The sequence below is a fragment of the Myxocyprinus asiaticus genome, chromosome 24 (genome assembly GCF_019703515.2).
Source record: "Myxocyprinus asiaticus isolate MX2 ecotype Aquarium Trade chromosome 24, UBuf_Myxa_2, whole genome shotgun sequence".
Classification (NCBI taxonomy): Eukaryota; Metazoa; Chordata; class Actinopteri; order Cypriniformes; family Catostomidae; genus Myxocyprinus; species Myxocyprinus asiaticus.
The window spans coordinates 15,600,883-15,617,630 of NC_059367.1; the positions used below are offsets into that span (position 1 = coordinate 15,600,883).

Genomic DNA, 16,748 nt, shown 5'->3' on the forward strand with positions numbered 1-16,748 from the left:
CGGCGTGACGATGTGCACAAGTGTACAAATGTCATGTAATGTTTTTCTCAGTTTTCACAAAAAAAATTTTTTTGTGCATTTTTAACCAAATAACTAGCCTACAATTAATAACTAATTAAATATGCAAAACAAATACAAATAATTAAAAAAAAGAAAATTGCGACATGGAGCATCAGCAAAGTATTTACCCCCACGATGTACATGTGTACAAATGTCATAAATTATTTATTATTGTTATTTAATGTTTTCACAAAATATAACATTTTCAATTCTCAAATTTCAGTTTTCACTAAATAAATTAGATAAATACGAAAAATATTTACCCCATGTGGCATTTATATTTATTTATTTTTTTTTTTGCTTAACTTATTCTCAGTTTTCAATTAAATAATTAATAAAATAAATAATTAAACAAACAAACAAACAAAAAATAAATAAATGGTGCCATGTTACTAGGCCTCTACATTTAATGCAGCTGTTTTGCTAACACAATGTGAGTTACTAAGTAAAACACTTACTATGTGACACATGTAGGGCCAAATATAATAGAAATAGTACTAAAACTAACCAAGAGTATTACACTGTGTTTTACAAATTAATTACATAGACTACTGCATTAAAACTGTGGATGGTGGTTTATCCTTGCATGGCCCTTGCTTAGTCTGACACCCACACAGGCAACCGAAACAGAAAAATTGCATCACATTATAGCACAATAATATATTTTGTAATAAAACAATGATATCGGTATTATCTTTATGATGTGGAGACCAAGAATTTTTAAAGAGTTTTTTTTCCCAAGGTGAATATTGATGCACTAATGTGTTTATCCAGACTTTCCTTTGGAAAGGATTGAAATCAAATAAAAGTACTTCTTTGAAATAAATAATAGTAGACTACTTAAATTCTAGAAACATGGCCTTGAAATTTTTATTGATCAAAAGGAACAGAATATGTAGGCTGTTTTAAAAGTGTGTTAGAATTAAAGACCTTGAGTTGATATGTGTGCATGTTTTTTTCTCTACTCAGTCAGAACTCAGTGTTGGGTGTAATGCATTACTAAGTAATTAATTACTGTAATTAAATTACTTTTTCATTGAAAAAAGTAAAGTAAGGGATTACTCTTAATTTAATTACAGTTACTTCTGATGTAATTGTGTTAAATACTGTATAGAATATAGAACAATTCTATATAAAAATAGTGAATTTAAAATAGAAATTTAGCATCTAATGTTAAAATATATTTTTTCTAATTTAACGCTGCCCCCTTAAATTCTTTGGCCAGTTTATGAATAATTTATTTGATTTTATATGATTTATTTGAAAGAATTAAAAGAACAGTTTCATATCTATCCTTGTAAATAAGGGTTTTAGAAAGTAATTAGTAATAAGTAATGCAATTAGTTTTCAGACCGAGTAATTAGTACAGTAATCTAATTACACTGTAGAATATGTAATTAGTAGTTAGTAATTAATTACTTTTTTAGAGTAACTCAACACTGTCAGAACTACTCTAGATATATTTCCAGAAAGCATCCAAAGGTCACAAACAAAACTATACACAGATAAAAAATGCTGAAAAATATATATTTAATATAATTACAATTTATTAAATTTTCTAGCAGAAACTATTTTGATTAGAACCACTTTTAGCATCTTCCCAATGTGTAGACATGGTGCTGTTACCATTAGTGACTTCATCTTGGTCTGGTCCTGCTGCGTCTTAACCTTGGACCATATTACAGCAGAAAGGGGAGATTTAAAGCAGATGGAAGTGTGTGGGCAAAGTCAGGCCTTCCGCATTATATGCTTTATCATGTATGGCAAATCCAGCGCGGTTAAACAAACTTAACCTTCATTTGTGATACGGTGCAACTCAAAGGGCAGAAAACGACTTGTGAAAGTAATTACCGCTCGGAAAAAGCAACAGGGAGGGAGAAAAAGAAAGAGGGGGAGACGGAGTGGAGGTAAAGAACAGAAATCATTTAAGATGAAGAGGCATTTTTAATGAGTTTGCTCAGACATTGATTTTCCTCAGTAATCTTTTATTAATATGCAGTTGGCGTAGTTTCCCCAAGACCAGGGAGGGGTCACAGCCTGTCAGGGCCCCTACTCCCTCAAATAACACCCCAAAGCCCAGGGAAAATGGTATTTTAGCGAAGGCAAACATTGTCCTGTCTTGGCTTAAGGGGCGAAATAGCTGTTCCCTTTCGATTCAGTTCACTCGATATTGCTGTAAACACTATGGGGAGTGTCCTTCACACGACCTTGTTGAAACCCTTAAACAATCGCGCCAATCTTTTGATTGGCAATGGTGTCTGAGCCCCGCCCCTTTAGGCGTGCAGTCAGCTTATGTAAGTAGCTGCTCAGCCACCAATTCTTCAGAATTTTCTCCCTTCAAAACTGCGAACTTCATCTTTGTCTTGGAACCCTTTCTGCTCCGCCGTCGATACACACTTACAACGAATGGAACTTCTCAGCAAAACATGAACAAGACGACTCGCTGCCTGTGCTCAGTGCATGCACCGAAAGGCTTCTGCTCCCCTGTGTGTTCCGGTGAAGAGTTCTCCACATCACCATCAAAGATGCTCTCGGTGAACTGGTTCTTTGCTTCAGATGCTGATCATTGGTCATCGAGGCGCTTTAGCGAAACTCCTACTTGCTTCCTAAAATGCTCCGGCTGGAGTTACTGTATCCTTATATATATATATATATATATATATATATATATATATATATATATATATATATATATATATATATATATATATATATATATATATATATATACACATGTACAAGATTAACTAAAGAGCCACTTGCGTGATACGTGTTTTAAAGATGCCATTCTGAAAGTGTTCCCTATGCGAACGGCACATCCCACAGCCTGATGAGAATGAGAGCTGTGTTCACTGCCTGGGCCGTGCCCACGCACAAGCAGTTCTCATGGAGACAGACTGCCCTCACTGCGAGAGTATAAATATAAGTAGTATAGTAGTATAAGAGTATAAATTTCCGGACGTTGCGCTCTAGAATCAGCCTTGTTAGATCGAACTTCCAATCTAACGTCCTCGCCTGTGCAATATGTACGGGATGAGCTCCGGCCCTCTATTGGAGTGTGCTGCCTCATTACGTTTGGCGGCTCTGATGATGGGGATGATGCTGTGTCACTCGCAGCTTCAGGTGAGTGGTCCACGGAGGATGTTGCCACCCCTTCCCCCAGCGAGGGTGAAGAACGTGCACACGCCACAGACAAGGAGCTTCTTCGCATCCTTGCAAGAGCCCCCCCCAGAGCCAGAAAAGTCTGGCCTGGATGAATGTTTTTAGCAAACCGTCCGTCGTCAACAGACCGCGGTCCGGAGGAGCGCACCATTTTTCCCAGAGGTCCATACAGAGCTCACAAAGACCTGGCGTGCACCTTACTCTTCACGCATTCAGGTCGGAGGTGCTGCCACCCTCGCTAAAGTGGACCATTCCGAGGAAAAAGGCTACGCAAAGCTTCCCCCAGTGGAACAGGGGGTCACAGCTCACCTCTGCCATAATATTGCCATAGAATGGAAATCCTGCCCTGCCCACCCCTCCAAGCCATGTCGACTAACATCCGCACTGGCTATAAGAGCTTATAAAAGAGTGGACCAAGCTGGTTCAGCATTCCACTGCATGTCGGTGCTCCAGGTTTTTCAAACTAAGCTCCTTAAACAAATGGATGAGCATGGCCCTTATCCAGAGCTGTTCAAAGAGCTCCGCACCGCTACAGATTTGGCACTGCAAGCCACGAAAGCTAACGTTTAGGCCATCGGCAAAGCAATGAGCAGCTTGGTGGTTCTGGACAGGCATATTTGGCTAACTCTCACGGAGATGCATGGCACAGAGAAAACCGCCCTCCTCGACACCCCGGTGTCGCAAACCGGGGCCCAAGCGTAAGCGCACGCGCCGATGGAAAAACCCAGACCGGCAGCAGAAGCATTCCTGTCATGCCCAGTCCCGTAAAGAGGAGCCCAGAGCTTGCCGTTATTCACGGCCCAGAGCCAAAGAAGGCTTGATTTGAGGCACACATTGTTTTTCCCCTCTTCCCCAGTACTGTTTATCGGGAACTGGACATTGTTCAAAATGTTGCTTCTGTGTGTAGTACTCAAACAAAGATTGTTCTCACAAAAGAGAAAAAAGTGCCCATTGTACAAACACAGGACACTCAGACATTCTCAGAAAAAGGGCCATTTCCTCTTCACGTAACATACAACCCACATTATGCTCAACCACTTCCCTATGGTTAGAGGCGCTCTATCTCCTATAGAAAGTGAATCAATAAGCCCGCTGTCCCGCTGTGCGAACGCATGGCAATCCCTCATGGGCTTGTCAGACTGGGTGTTAAAAACGATCAAGCACGGTTATACGATTCAGTTTGTATGCCGGCCACCTTGTTGCACACAGAGATTCACAGTCTTCTCACAAAAAACGCAATAGAGACTGTCCCAGGCTGCTACACACACAGTGGGGTTTACAGCCATTATTTTCTTGTTCCCAAGAAAGACAGTGGGCTACGGCCCATTCTAGATCTGATACGCTTACATTGCGCGCTCGCAAAGCGCCCGTTCAAAATGTTAACTCAGAAACAGATCTTATCTCACATCCGTCCTCAGGACTGGTTTGCATCAATAGATCTGAAGGATGCATACTTTCATGTACCAACTGCACCGCATCACAGGTGGTTTTTGTGATTTGCATTCAAGGGAACTGCATATCAGTTCAAAGTCTTTCTTTTCAGCCTGTCTCTGGCTCCCCTCACGTTCACGAAATGTATCGATGCGGTGCTCGCCCCATTTAAAATTAACTTTGTGTGTGTTTTGAATTACCTAGACGATTGGTTATTACTAGATGGGGCTACGTGCCTTAGGTTTTATCAACACCCTTCAGGGCTGAGGTGGTTCATTTGCAAGCCTTCTTTCTCCCACCATTTAATTCAGATGAAGAGCAATCTATGAATATATTATGCCAGGTGAGGGCATTGCATACATATGTTGAGTGCACCCGTCAGTTTAGACTGTCGGATCAGCTCTTTATTTGTTATGGAGGACGTACAAAAGGAATGTCCATCTCCAAACAAAGGCTCTCTCACTAGATTGTTGATGCGATCGCCCTCGCTTACGAATCACAGGGTGCAAAAAGCGCATTCAACCAGCGGCATGGCCTCTTCATGGGCATGGACTAACGGTGTGTCCTTACGTGGGACTATTCATATACACTTTAATATGACTTATAAGTCATCGGCCTGTGGTCTGTGACTCCTTATGAATATCTCTATTTAGTGTTATAAATCTGTGAGTGTAATGTCACGTAGTGTGGCGTGATGGGCGTGATATCCTTCACCATAGTACTTTCAGCAATGCCGAGTGAACTGAATCGATAGGGAATGTCTGCGGTTACACATGTAATCTCGGTTCCCTGAGATGAAAGGAACAAGACATTGCCAAAGCTGGCCGTACTACTATTTCAGAGTTTCATAATACGAGTGACTCACTCTTGTCCCTCAGTCAGAAAATTCTGAAGAAATAGTGACAGAGCGGCTGCTTTTAATAGGCCGACTGCACACCTAAATGGGCAGGGCTCAGAAACCATTGCCAATCAGAAGATTGGCGTGATTGTATAAGGGTCTCAACAAGGCTGTGTAAAGGACACTCCCCATAGTGCTTACAGCAATGTCTCGTTCAATTATTCTCAGGGAACCGAGGATACATGTGTAACCGGAGACGTTTGTTTTAAAACTTGTTCTTCTCTAAGTGTGGTGCCTTTTGAAAGACCGACAGGACATCAATAGATGAAAAAGAAATACATGAAATCAATGTCTAGTTTTACCTATTGATTTGATTTAATACTTTAGATTGGAAATTGTAAGTCTTTCCAAAGTAGCTTATTGGCGGTAGCCTATTTGTACAGTTTAATTGTGATTGATTAAAAGAAAGGCAAACACATTTAGAAATATGCAGCAGGGAGCAATTACTATGCAAAGAGACATGAGTAGTTAGATCTCATTTTTTGCCAATTCGCATTCTTCGTGCATATCGCCACCTAGAACAATGGAATAATTTATTGGAAAAAAGGACTTAAATATTTAAATGTTTCACACCCACAGCTAGCATAGCTTCTAAAGGTATAGATTTAACAACAGGTATCTTATGGATTACTTTTACGCTGCCTTCATGTGCTTTTTGGACCTTCAGAATTTAAGTACCCATTCACTTGCATTGTGAGAACCTACAGAGCTGAAATATTCTTCTAAAAATCTTCGTTTGTGTTCAGCTGAAGAAAAAAAGTCAAATGATGAGAGAATTTTTATTTTTGCCAGACTATCCCTTTAAGGAAAATTAGCCTTTTTCTGGTCAGGAGGTGTATCAAGATTGAAACAATACATGTATTTTTATTAAATACTAATGTAGCAACATAATTTGTGTACAAAAGAAATAAAAACGAATGGCAGTTTTGATTAAAATTATGATTTTATAAAGGTTGCGAGGGAGCCTTTTACCCCACATTTGGGCTAAAAGGCCCTCAGGGGGGTTTAAAGTGATATTCTGTAGATAGGGACAACTGAGGCAAACCCTTTTGTGACCGCAAGATGCTTTTTGAGTAAAAAAATTAAAATAATACTTATTTAAAATAAACACTTCAGAAAAGAGTGCACAATTTTCTGTTAATTTCAATCACATTTGGTATTTCATAACACATTCAAGTATTCTAGAAACAAATTAATCTCCATTGTGATTGGTTTAATCAATGTGAGCCCACATTTTTCATAATTAATACTGTACATTCACCTCACTTAAAGGAATAGTTCACCCAAAAATGAAAATTTGCTGATAATTTACTCACCCTTAGGCCATCCAAGATGTATCAGAGTTTCTTTCTTCATCAAAACAGAATTTAAGATTTTTAGGATTTCTTTTCAGGCCTCCTCCTCTAAACAATGCAAGTGAATGTCCTCCATTTTTTGACGGTCCAAAATGCATATTTAGGGTGCAACAAAATAATCCACAGGACTCCAGTCGACAAATAAAGTTCTTCTGAACGCCAACGATTTATTATTTTTAGAAACAAAACAATACTTATATACTTTTTAACTACAAATGTTTGCTTCCGTACATCTCTGTGACGTGCGCTCATGAGAGGGATGACGTAAGCTTGTTGGTAAGGTCAGGCGTCAGGAGGAGGCAGGAAGCGCGTCATTGTTTACAAGAGAAACTTGTGCCATTCACATACCAAAACAATTTCAAAACAATATAAAATAAAATAAAAAATAATTTCCAAGTAATAATAATAAAAAAAAAAACTATGTAAACAATGACGCGCTTCCTGACTCCTCCTCCACGTGACGTGTGACCTTACCAAAGAGCTTACGTCATACCTCTCAGTACAGGCAAACATACTATTTTTTAGGAAACAACAACGATATAGTAAGACTGTTATTTATTTCTTCTGATGACATTTATTTTTATTTTTCAATATATATTTTTGTAGCCAAACATTATGTTACTTTTAGTTACCCATACAAGGAAGCATAATTTGAAGTGTGCACAGGCATTAGTTCAACAGCTTCTGTGCATTCTTTAAAAAAAAAAAAAAAAATCTAAAGATGAAAGCATAAGAAAAGCAGAGGATGGTCAATTAAGTTGTTGCCTTAATTATAGTAATTATTCGTTTTCAGTTTTTCTACATGATAGATGTTGGCTATTTAATTTTCTAGCTCTAAGATGGAAGTAGTAGTATTAGTAGTAATTATATTTGTATATAAATAAAGTTATTATTATTACAAAAATAATAATGGGGAAATTATTATTTTTAATAATTGGCTAATAATAAAATGAAGTTAAAGACATTTTTTTTACAAGTAATAAATTATTATATTAAAGTGTTTTTTTTATTATTTTTTTTTTTTTTTAGAATTTGCTTACAGTTGAACTTTTCTGAGAGAGAGAGAGAGAGAGAGAGAGAGAGAGAGAGAGAGAGAGAGAGAGAGAGAGAGAGAGAGAGAGAGAGAGAGAGAGAGCGCGCGCAGGCGAAAGGTTTACATTGCAGCCTATTCTCTAAAGGTACAAAAAATTCTAAAGGTACGTACAAAGGGGATGTCTGCCACCTGGTGGCTCATTCGGGATGGGTTGATTGTACTGAATGAGTGTATTTTATAGATTTGAACTGAACATTTTTGAAAATGTCTAGGATATTTTCCCTATTTAATAAACCACTTCATATATATATATATATATATATATATATATATATATATATATATCTATATACATACACTTTATTATTATTATTATTATTATTATTATTATTATTTTATTAATGTATTTATTTATTTTACCATTTTAAACGATAATCCCACTGCCACAGCAGGGGAAAGTTGATTTAAAAATTAAAAAAAAGGCTGCTTTTAGTACCAGTAGGCGGCAGTATGTGCTCATATCTTAGTTATGCTTAAAACACCCAGAAAAGTTAAAACACAAAGGAAGTCTTTTTTCATAACTTTGTTAACTTTAATAATTGAGAAATGCATGAAAAATATACTCTTCATGTAATAATAAATATAAAATTTCTGTATGAACAAATGCACAATTTACAAAACATAATGTCATCTCTTTGAACTGTTTAAGTTTTTTCATTAACTATCAGTGACCATATCACATAATTACAGCCTCTATTATATAATTTAGGTGTTAGGCTTAAACCTGTATATGATACTGAGAATTTGGTATATTTTCTATTGCCCCATTTCATTCATTAGAAAAAGAAACTTCACAATCTTATTTTGCTGTCTGGTTTGATTGGGCAATAGAGACCAGCTGTGTTTCTATTCACATAAAGGTACAATCCGTAACTCACTAAAGCTGATTTTTACATTCAGGGAATCAGCTTTGAACATAGTTGTAACAAAACTATAACACAATGTTCTTACAATGTTCTGTTATTGTTATTCTGACAACTACCATTTTGCCAGATGTAACAATTAGAAATTGCTCACATATGTCTACTGTTACACATTATGGAAACAGCATTTTAGTATCATTTATTATTATAATTTTTTAAGGCGAACACCTGAAATTGATCTAAGCAGTACTACACTGCCATTTATTTTGTCCACAATGGCAGTGTAACTCAGAAGAAATTCTGACTTCAGATGGGTTATAGGCCTCCAAAAAACTCGCTCCTCAGGAAGTGAAAACCAGTTGTGAAATGAGACTAGCCAAAAGGCAAGTCAGCGCATATCTTGGGTTTGGAACAGAACAGTCAAGTGCACTGGCGGTTGTGGGCTGGCTGGGGGTCTTCATTCTGTCTCTGAGTGGAGTTCTTCTTTGCTGTTGTTCCTGTTGTGTTAAAGAAGGCTCCACAGTCACGTAGCCATTGGTTAGCCTAATGTTCGGATGTGCAGTTGTGCTATGGTCAACACAAAACCAAAAATATGTATTAATAAATAACCAAACAGGAATTGTCATTCAAAGCAGCTGTTAAAACTGCACCTGAATCAATGTTAGTTTCATTAGGAAAAAAGAGATATGAAATGGTAAATGTTTTTTTTCTGGTATTCATTGTCCTCACCTGTCTCCTATGCGCACCCACAAATCACTGAACAGACGTGGTCGACTGTGTGCACGATGAGTTTTTCGAGGACGCTTATACTGGCCAAACTCTTCTAGCTGACTGAGGCTGTCTGGCAGCAGCATGTGGGTGAGTTCTTCCTGGCTGGTCTCCTCAAGCTCAGAGGGTCCTGATGTCCATTCTGTTGCTGGCTCGGAGCTTCCTTCAGTGGGAATCACAGTGGTACCCTCCACCTCAGACCAGCTCCTTGGGTAAGAACATGTCAAGACCAAGTTATCAGACTTTTGGCATACAGAATGTTTTATGTGATGCTCTCAAAATTAATATATTTATGAATATATAGAGTTTGTTTAAAGGGATAGTTTACCTAAAAATGAAAATTCTCACCCTAATGCCATCCCAGATGTGTATGAATTTCTTTCTTCTGCTGAACACAAACATAGATTTTCAGCTCTGTAGGTCCTCTCAATGCAAGTGAGTGGGTACCAAAATTGTTAAGCTCCAAAAGGACATAATCTATAAACCTCCAGTGGTTAAATCCATATCTTCCATACCTTCTATGATAGGTGTGGGTAAGAAACAGATCAATATTTAAGTCCTTTTTTACTATCAGACTCCACTTTCACTTTGACATTTTTCTTCTTTTGTTTTTGTTGATTTACATTCTTCATGCATATCGCCCCCTAATGGGCAGGAAGTAGAATTTTATGGTAAAAACAGACTTAAATATTGATCTGTTTCTCACCAACACATATCATATCACTTCTGAAGATATGTTTTAACCACTGGAATCATATGGATTACTTTTATGCTGCCTTTATGTGCATTTTAGAGCTTAAATATTTTTGTATCCATTCACTTGCATTTTATGGACATATAGAGCTGAGATATTCTTCTAAAAATCTTTGTTTGTGTTCAGCAGAAGAAAAAAAGTCATACACATCTGGGATGGTATGAGGGTGAGTTAATGATGATAATTTTCCTTTTGGGGTGAACTAACCCTTTAAAGCAAGTTCAATACAAGTTAAGCTCTATTGAAAGTATTTGTGTCATAATGTTGATTAACAAAAAAAATTATTTTGACTTGTCTGTCGTTTATTTAAAAATAAAAATAAAAAGAAGCAAAAATGGCAAAGTAAGGCACTTACAATGGAAGTGAATGGGTTCAATCCATAAATGTTAAAGTATAGCCACAAGAAGGAAACATCATGTGTTAACATGATTTTAGTGTGATAAAATCACTTACTAACCTTATTAGGGTAAAGTTATTCCCTATATTGCAACTTTGTTGTGCCAAATATTGTACCACCGGTAAACCTTGTTAGAGATTCGATCACACTAAAATAGTGTAGTACAGAGATTTTCTCACACTTATGTTAACACACATAATGTTTACATTTTGTGGCTCTACTTTTGAAACAGTGTGTATTTGGATGTTATTGAGTGTTACATTCACTTCTTGTGTAACTGCCTTGCTGTAACCTTGATTTTTGCTTAGACCAGGGATGAGTTGGAATTATTTTCTGTGGTAATCAACAATCAATCGAGTACTCAGCTTTCGATTGAGCTTAACTTGTACTGAACTCTCATTCCTTAAAAATTTAAGACGAGGGGAGTTTTCTGGAATCTGTTTGAAAACGGTTATTATTTTTAATTTTAATTATTTTATTAATTCCGTTTGGTGACGCTAGTGGTGCAGAAATTACACACTTCATCTTTAAAATAGTTTATTCATATATTGAATGTACAGGATCTTTTAGAACTGGCCAATGTCAGGAGACAGCTTTAAAGCATGAGAGATAAGATCCTTGGAGTGTTTCAAAAAAGCTCTGGCTTAGTGTGAGTGTGTCTGTGTGTGTTTTGGAGTGTCTTTGGACTTCAAACAGGGCCATATCAACCTTTCGGCTTGCTAAGAATTTACAAAGAGCCAAAATTACCAGTGAGGTCAAAGCCACAAGCTCAGAGTCTTAAGCTCCCTTAATTATATCCATGTTCAGGTTTACATACCAATACTGCATACTGCCACTAAATGCTAATATGATACAATTGTGAATTTTCTTTCAGCATGTTTCAATATAAAATTTGGGACATTTAGACTTTGGAGCAAGACTAAAGCCCACAGGAAACTCGTGTTTTGGCTTTTTACCGTACTATACCAGTAGGGCGTAGTATTGCCCAAGATTAAGCCTTTGTATGCACTTGTCACCTCCAGCTGTTGAGTGCCCACTGGGACATTCCATCACAGTAAACATGGGCCAAAGCTGCAGGCACTGGGTAACCATGGCGACATTTGTCTTATGGTGAACCGTATTTTAATCTGATCTGCCTCCTTGTGGTCAGGCCAACCAGCCGTTTAACGTGTCCGTGAAGCATTTTGTTTGGTTTGTCTCTCATAATCACCCATATGTGCACCACAAATGCACTACAGGACTAGTTCGAGCCTGATGTTTGTGGTTCAAGAGCTTTTAGTAAACATGTGTCCAGCTGCCATCATGCATTGTTTTATTTGCCTGTCATATCACCTCATTTTTCGCTTTACAATGGAGACCGAAATAGAGCTGGACAGATGGAGAGAATGTGAGAGGAAGCCTGAGAATGCTGCAAGGGTTTGTGTTTCGAAACCACAGTTAGTCCATCATTCAGTCAGTCCATCCAGCTGTCAGCTTGTTACCAAAGCCACTGTCATCATCTTCAGCAATCTGAAAACCCCCCCTCGCACTCGTTTTTTCTGCCTCTCCCACTTCCAGCACCGTTGTGTGCTAGGGGAAATAGCTTGTATTCAATTTAGCTTTTTCAAATGATGGCCGCTTGCTGTGGCCGGGTGCTTTTCAAGTTTAAACTGCTTTTTTGAGACTATTTGCCCGCTTGTTGCTATCATTTTTCCATTTGCACCCTTGTTTCGACTGGGTGTTGGGGCCATAACAACAGCTATTTTAATAAGCACAACCTACACAGCCTTTGGATCACCTCCTTCCAGCCCCCCTAGAGGCCTGTTAAGTAATAATATGAATATGTCAGCGGGGGGGAGGTGGCTTGTATAAGCAGGCACAGCACCCCTTACTACAAGACAAATGGGTAAGGCATACAGGCCATCTGAGTTGGCAGAGCACTGGTCTGGGCCACCTCTTCATGGTTGGCGGCATTGGAAGGGGGTTGATCAAAGTCATAGTTGAACTCTGTTTGGAGTTTAACACAGTAAGTGGAATATCCTCCCGGTGAATTACAATGTGCTAGGGGTTTCTATGAGGTGAACAATGATGCATTGGTGATCTGTGTATGTAGTATGCAGCACTATATTCTGCGCAACAGAAAGTTTGTTGTTTAACAGCTTCATAATTATTATGTGTGTATGTGTGTGTGTGTAGGGGAACTGCCATAGAGAGAAAAGGAATTAGGGCAAGACAAAAATAAGGTGATAGAATCTAAATAGGGGGACAAAGCGAAGGGGAGCGACGTCTTTTTGTGAGAGAACCATGCTGCCATGCAAAGGCAAAATGCAGTAACTACATATTTAGCCAAAATTGAGTTATGAATGAAACCAGGTTTCTTAGACCATTGATTTTTTTGCTTTGTTGAATCTATAAAACAAAATGTTTGACTTAAAATAAAAATTATAGGGATTAGGGCTGGGTAAAAATGTCTGCTCTGTAGGTCCAAACAATACAAGTGAATGGTGATCAAAAAGCACATAAAGGCAGCACCAAAGTGATCCATATGACTTTAGTGGTTTAATCCATGTCTTCTGAAGCGATCCAATCGGTTTTGGGTAAAAACAGATAAAAATATAACTCCTTTTTTGCTATAAATCTTGACGCAGTTTCCTTGATGATTATAATTTCAAGCTCTAGCGCCATCTAGTTCTTGCGCATGTGTCGAGCACTAGGAAGTGTAATTCATGCTTGAAATCATGATTGTGACTAGGGACTGCAATGGCAAGATGTGAAAAAGGAGTTACATTTTGGTCTGTTCTCACCCAAAACCGATTAGATCACTTCAGAAGACATGGATTAAACCACTGGAGTCATATGGATTACTTTTATGCTGCCTTTATGTGCTTTTTGGAGCTTCAAAATTTAGGTCACCATTTACTTGCATTACATGGACCTACAGAGCTGAGATATTCTTCTAAAAATCATTCGATACATACAGCATCAATGTAAATACTTGTAAATAGTACAAGTTATGCGTGTAAACAATAAACATGTAACTATATATTTTTAAAAAGCTAAAATATGATAAAAATGATGATAAACTAATGATACAATTTTGTAAAAAATGATATTTCTTAATGTACTAAGTTAGAATGTCCCCTGTATAATTACCAACATTATCTGAGAAATATTTTCATTCATACTGTATGTAAGCAAAATAGACATTATAGCTAAAATATATATGTGAAATCACAGTTGGTACACATCTTTGGTTTTGTGTGGATGAAGGGGTATTTGAGCTTTACTGATGTTTTTGTGGAGGTATCTAAGGCAAACACTGTCTAAGACAATAATCTGTCCCATTACAGACAGTTTTGGCTCAGCTAGGCTCAGATTCAATGAAAACAGAGTGAGTCTATTTTATAATGCACTGCAATATTTTATAAGGCTGGACAATCAAAACTCTTTAAGGTAATTTTCTCAGGTCTGGGTAAAAGTATCAATTTTCCAATTAATCGTGATTTGAACGATTCCAGTACTGATTCTTAAAATCCCAAGATTTATCTTTACTTTTTCTTTAAAGTTTACTTCAGTTTTGGTTGTATTGATTATATATTTTAAATACATAGCAATTGAACTGTATAATTTGTGCCCTATTGTAATTTTTAAAATTTTTTAAATTTTTTAAATTAAAGGGATAGTTCACCCAAAAATAAATTCTCTCATGATTTACTCACCCTCATGCCATCCCAGATGTGTATGACTTTATTTCTTCTGCAGAACTGTGTTATGTGTAAATTGTGTTGTGTAAATTGTGTTATGTGTAAATCAGATGTTTATTGTAATTGTCATACTGCTATGTTGATTGGAACCGCACCTAAGACTTTCACCCACTGTTGCACTTGTGTATATGGTTGAGTGACAATAAAGGGATTTGATTTTGATTTTGATTACACAGTCGAAGATTTTAAAAAGAATATTTCAGCTCTGTAGGTCCTCACGATGCAAGTGAATGGATGCCAAAATTTTTAAGCTCCAAAATCCACATAAAGGGAGCATAAAAGTAATTCATATGACCCTAGTAATTAAATCCACGTGTTCAGACACGATATTATAGGTGTGGGCGAGCAGATCAATATTTAAGTCTTTTTTTTTTTTCATAACTTCTCACCCCTGTCTAGTAGGGGGTGATATGCATGAAGAATGTGAATCACTAAAAACACAAGGAGGGAAGAGGATTTATGGTAAAAAAATAAATAAAAAAAAAGGCCTTAAATATTTATCTGTTTCTCACCCACACCTATCATATCGCTTCTGAAGATATGGTTTTAACCACCAGAGTCATCTGGAGTATTTTTATGTTGCCCTTGTGTCGATTTTGGAGCTTCAAAATTTTGCCATCCATTCACTTGTATTGTATGGACCTACAGAGCTGAAAAATTCTTCTAAAAATCTTAATTTGTGTTCAGCAGATGAAAGAAAGTCATACACATCTGGGATGGCATGAGGGTGAGTAGATTTTCATTTTTGGGTGAACTGTTCCTGTAATGTTTTCATAGCGTACCAAGTTAGATGGCTCCCTGTATAAGTTACAGCATTAGCTGAAAGAAAATTTCTATGATATGTGAGCAAATGTGATTATGTGTAGAATATAATCAAATTATTTCAGAATCAAATCGAATCGAGAGCTTGTGAATTGGAATCAAATCAAACCAGGAAATGTGTATCAATACCCAGCCCTTATTTTTCTCGGTTTAAATATTGGCATAGTTACTGCATTTTGGCTTTGCATGGCAGCATGAACCCACTACAAAACTGTGTAGAATGTATGTTAGTGGGTGTGTGTGTGTGCACTCACTGTGTGATAGGCTCTTGTGCTGGTGTGTGCTCCACCTCATAACCCTCCTGTCGCAAAATATCCAGCACACTGTGGTTGCCCAGGAAATGACCTGCAGCAAACAGAAAACAAGGAGCAATCATGTTAAAATGTGAAAATGCAGCTGAAACAACCCTAGTGAAAAAAGTAATATACCAGCTTATATTTAAAATACATTTATTTCATGGTAAGTTTACTACAAATACATGTCTGTTCTGAGAATTTTTAAGAGCGCATATTTCATTTGCATTTCAACATACTGTTATATTAACAAGTCTGTCTTGTAACTCGGATGTCTTATGACAAGAGGTCACTAACGCTGGAAACATATTAATTTAAAAATGATAATCAAAACATTATTTTGGGTACTTTTTAATTGCACAATGCACATTCCTTAAAACAGAAGAGTTATTTACATCATCACAACAACATTAAGTAGTCAGTATGCAGAGTGGGTTGTACACCCAATTTATACCAGACCAGCTTCCAAAATTGTCAAAATCACTGTGATTATTGTTATCTACATAAATATCAGTCAAAAACTGTCCCCTTACACAGTTCGAATGTTGATGCAATCAAACTAAAAAGATTTAAATCTGCTTCCACGGAGAGAGACTATGTGCTTGTCATTATTTTCAGTTCACACACACCGCTGCTCAAACATTTTTTTCAACAAAATTAAATGCTGTCTGTTAAGCCACTGATGATGATACAACTGGAAAACTGAATTGGTTCAACTGTGGGATCTTGTGTATAGTTCCTCCTCTTTATGTATCTATTAAATCAGTCTCAATCAGACAGTCTTTTGTTGTTTGTGTCTGCATTCAACAACGTTACATATGTACAGTTTGCCCTGTGTTTTATACCATTTTCAAAGCAGGATGTTGCATTCGACATTGTGTGACTTGAAGAGGTAAGGGTTGAAGAGGTAAGCCAGGGGCCTTTGTAGATCAGTGATAAGATGGTCCAGTCAGATGTCTCCATTTTTCAATTTTCTTTGTGCAAAGGGCAAAATGACACATTTACCTATTTTAATAAAATGTCAGGTGTTAAAACTACACAGAATTATAGTCCTTTCCAGAAATATACTGTAATGTCTGTTGATTGTTCTGCTTGGGGACTTGCTATTG

The 16,748-nt window shown here is 37.2% G+C and overlaps 1 protein-coding gene across 2 annotated transcripts in view; it reads right to left on the minus strand.

The window, feature by feature from the left end:
* Positions 1–8,530: 8,530 nt before the first annotated feature.
* The window catches only part of LOC127414833 (metalloprotease TIKI2), a 96,308-nt gene continuing 88,090 nt past the window's right edge, over positions 8,531–16,748 (minus strand). For both annotated transcript variants that reach the window (XM_051653171.1, XM_051653170.1), the window contains exons 5-7: positions 15,601–15,691; positions 9,592–9,837; positions 8,531–9,429 (exon numbers count right to left, since the gene is read on the minus strand). In XM_051653171.1, the coding sequence (XP_051509131.1) occupies positions 9,204–9,429; positions 9,592–9,837; positions 15,601–15,691 (563 nt within the window). In that variant the 3' untranslated portion in view covers positions 8,531–9,203. The remainder of the gene's footprint in view (positions 9,430–9,591; positions 9,838–15,600; positions 15,692–16,748) is intronic.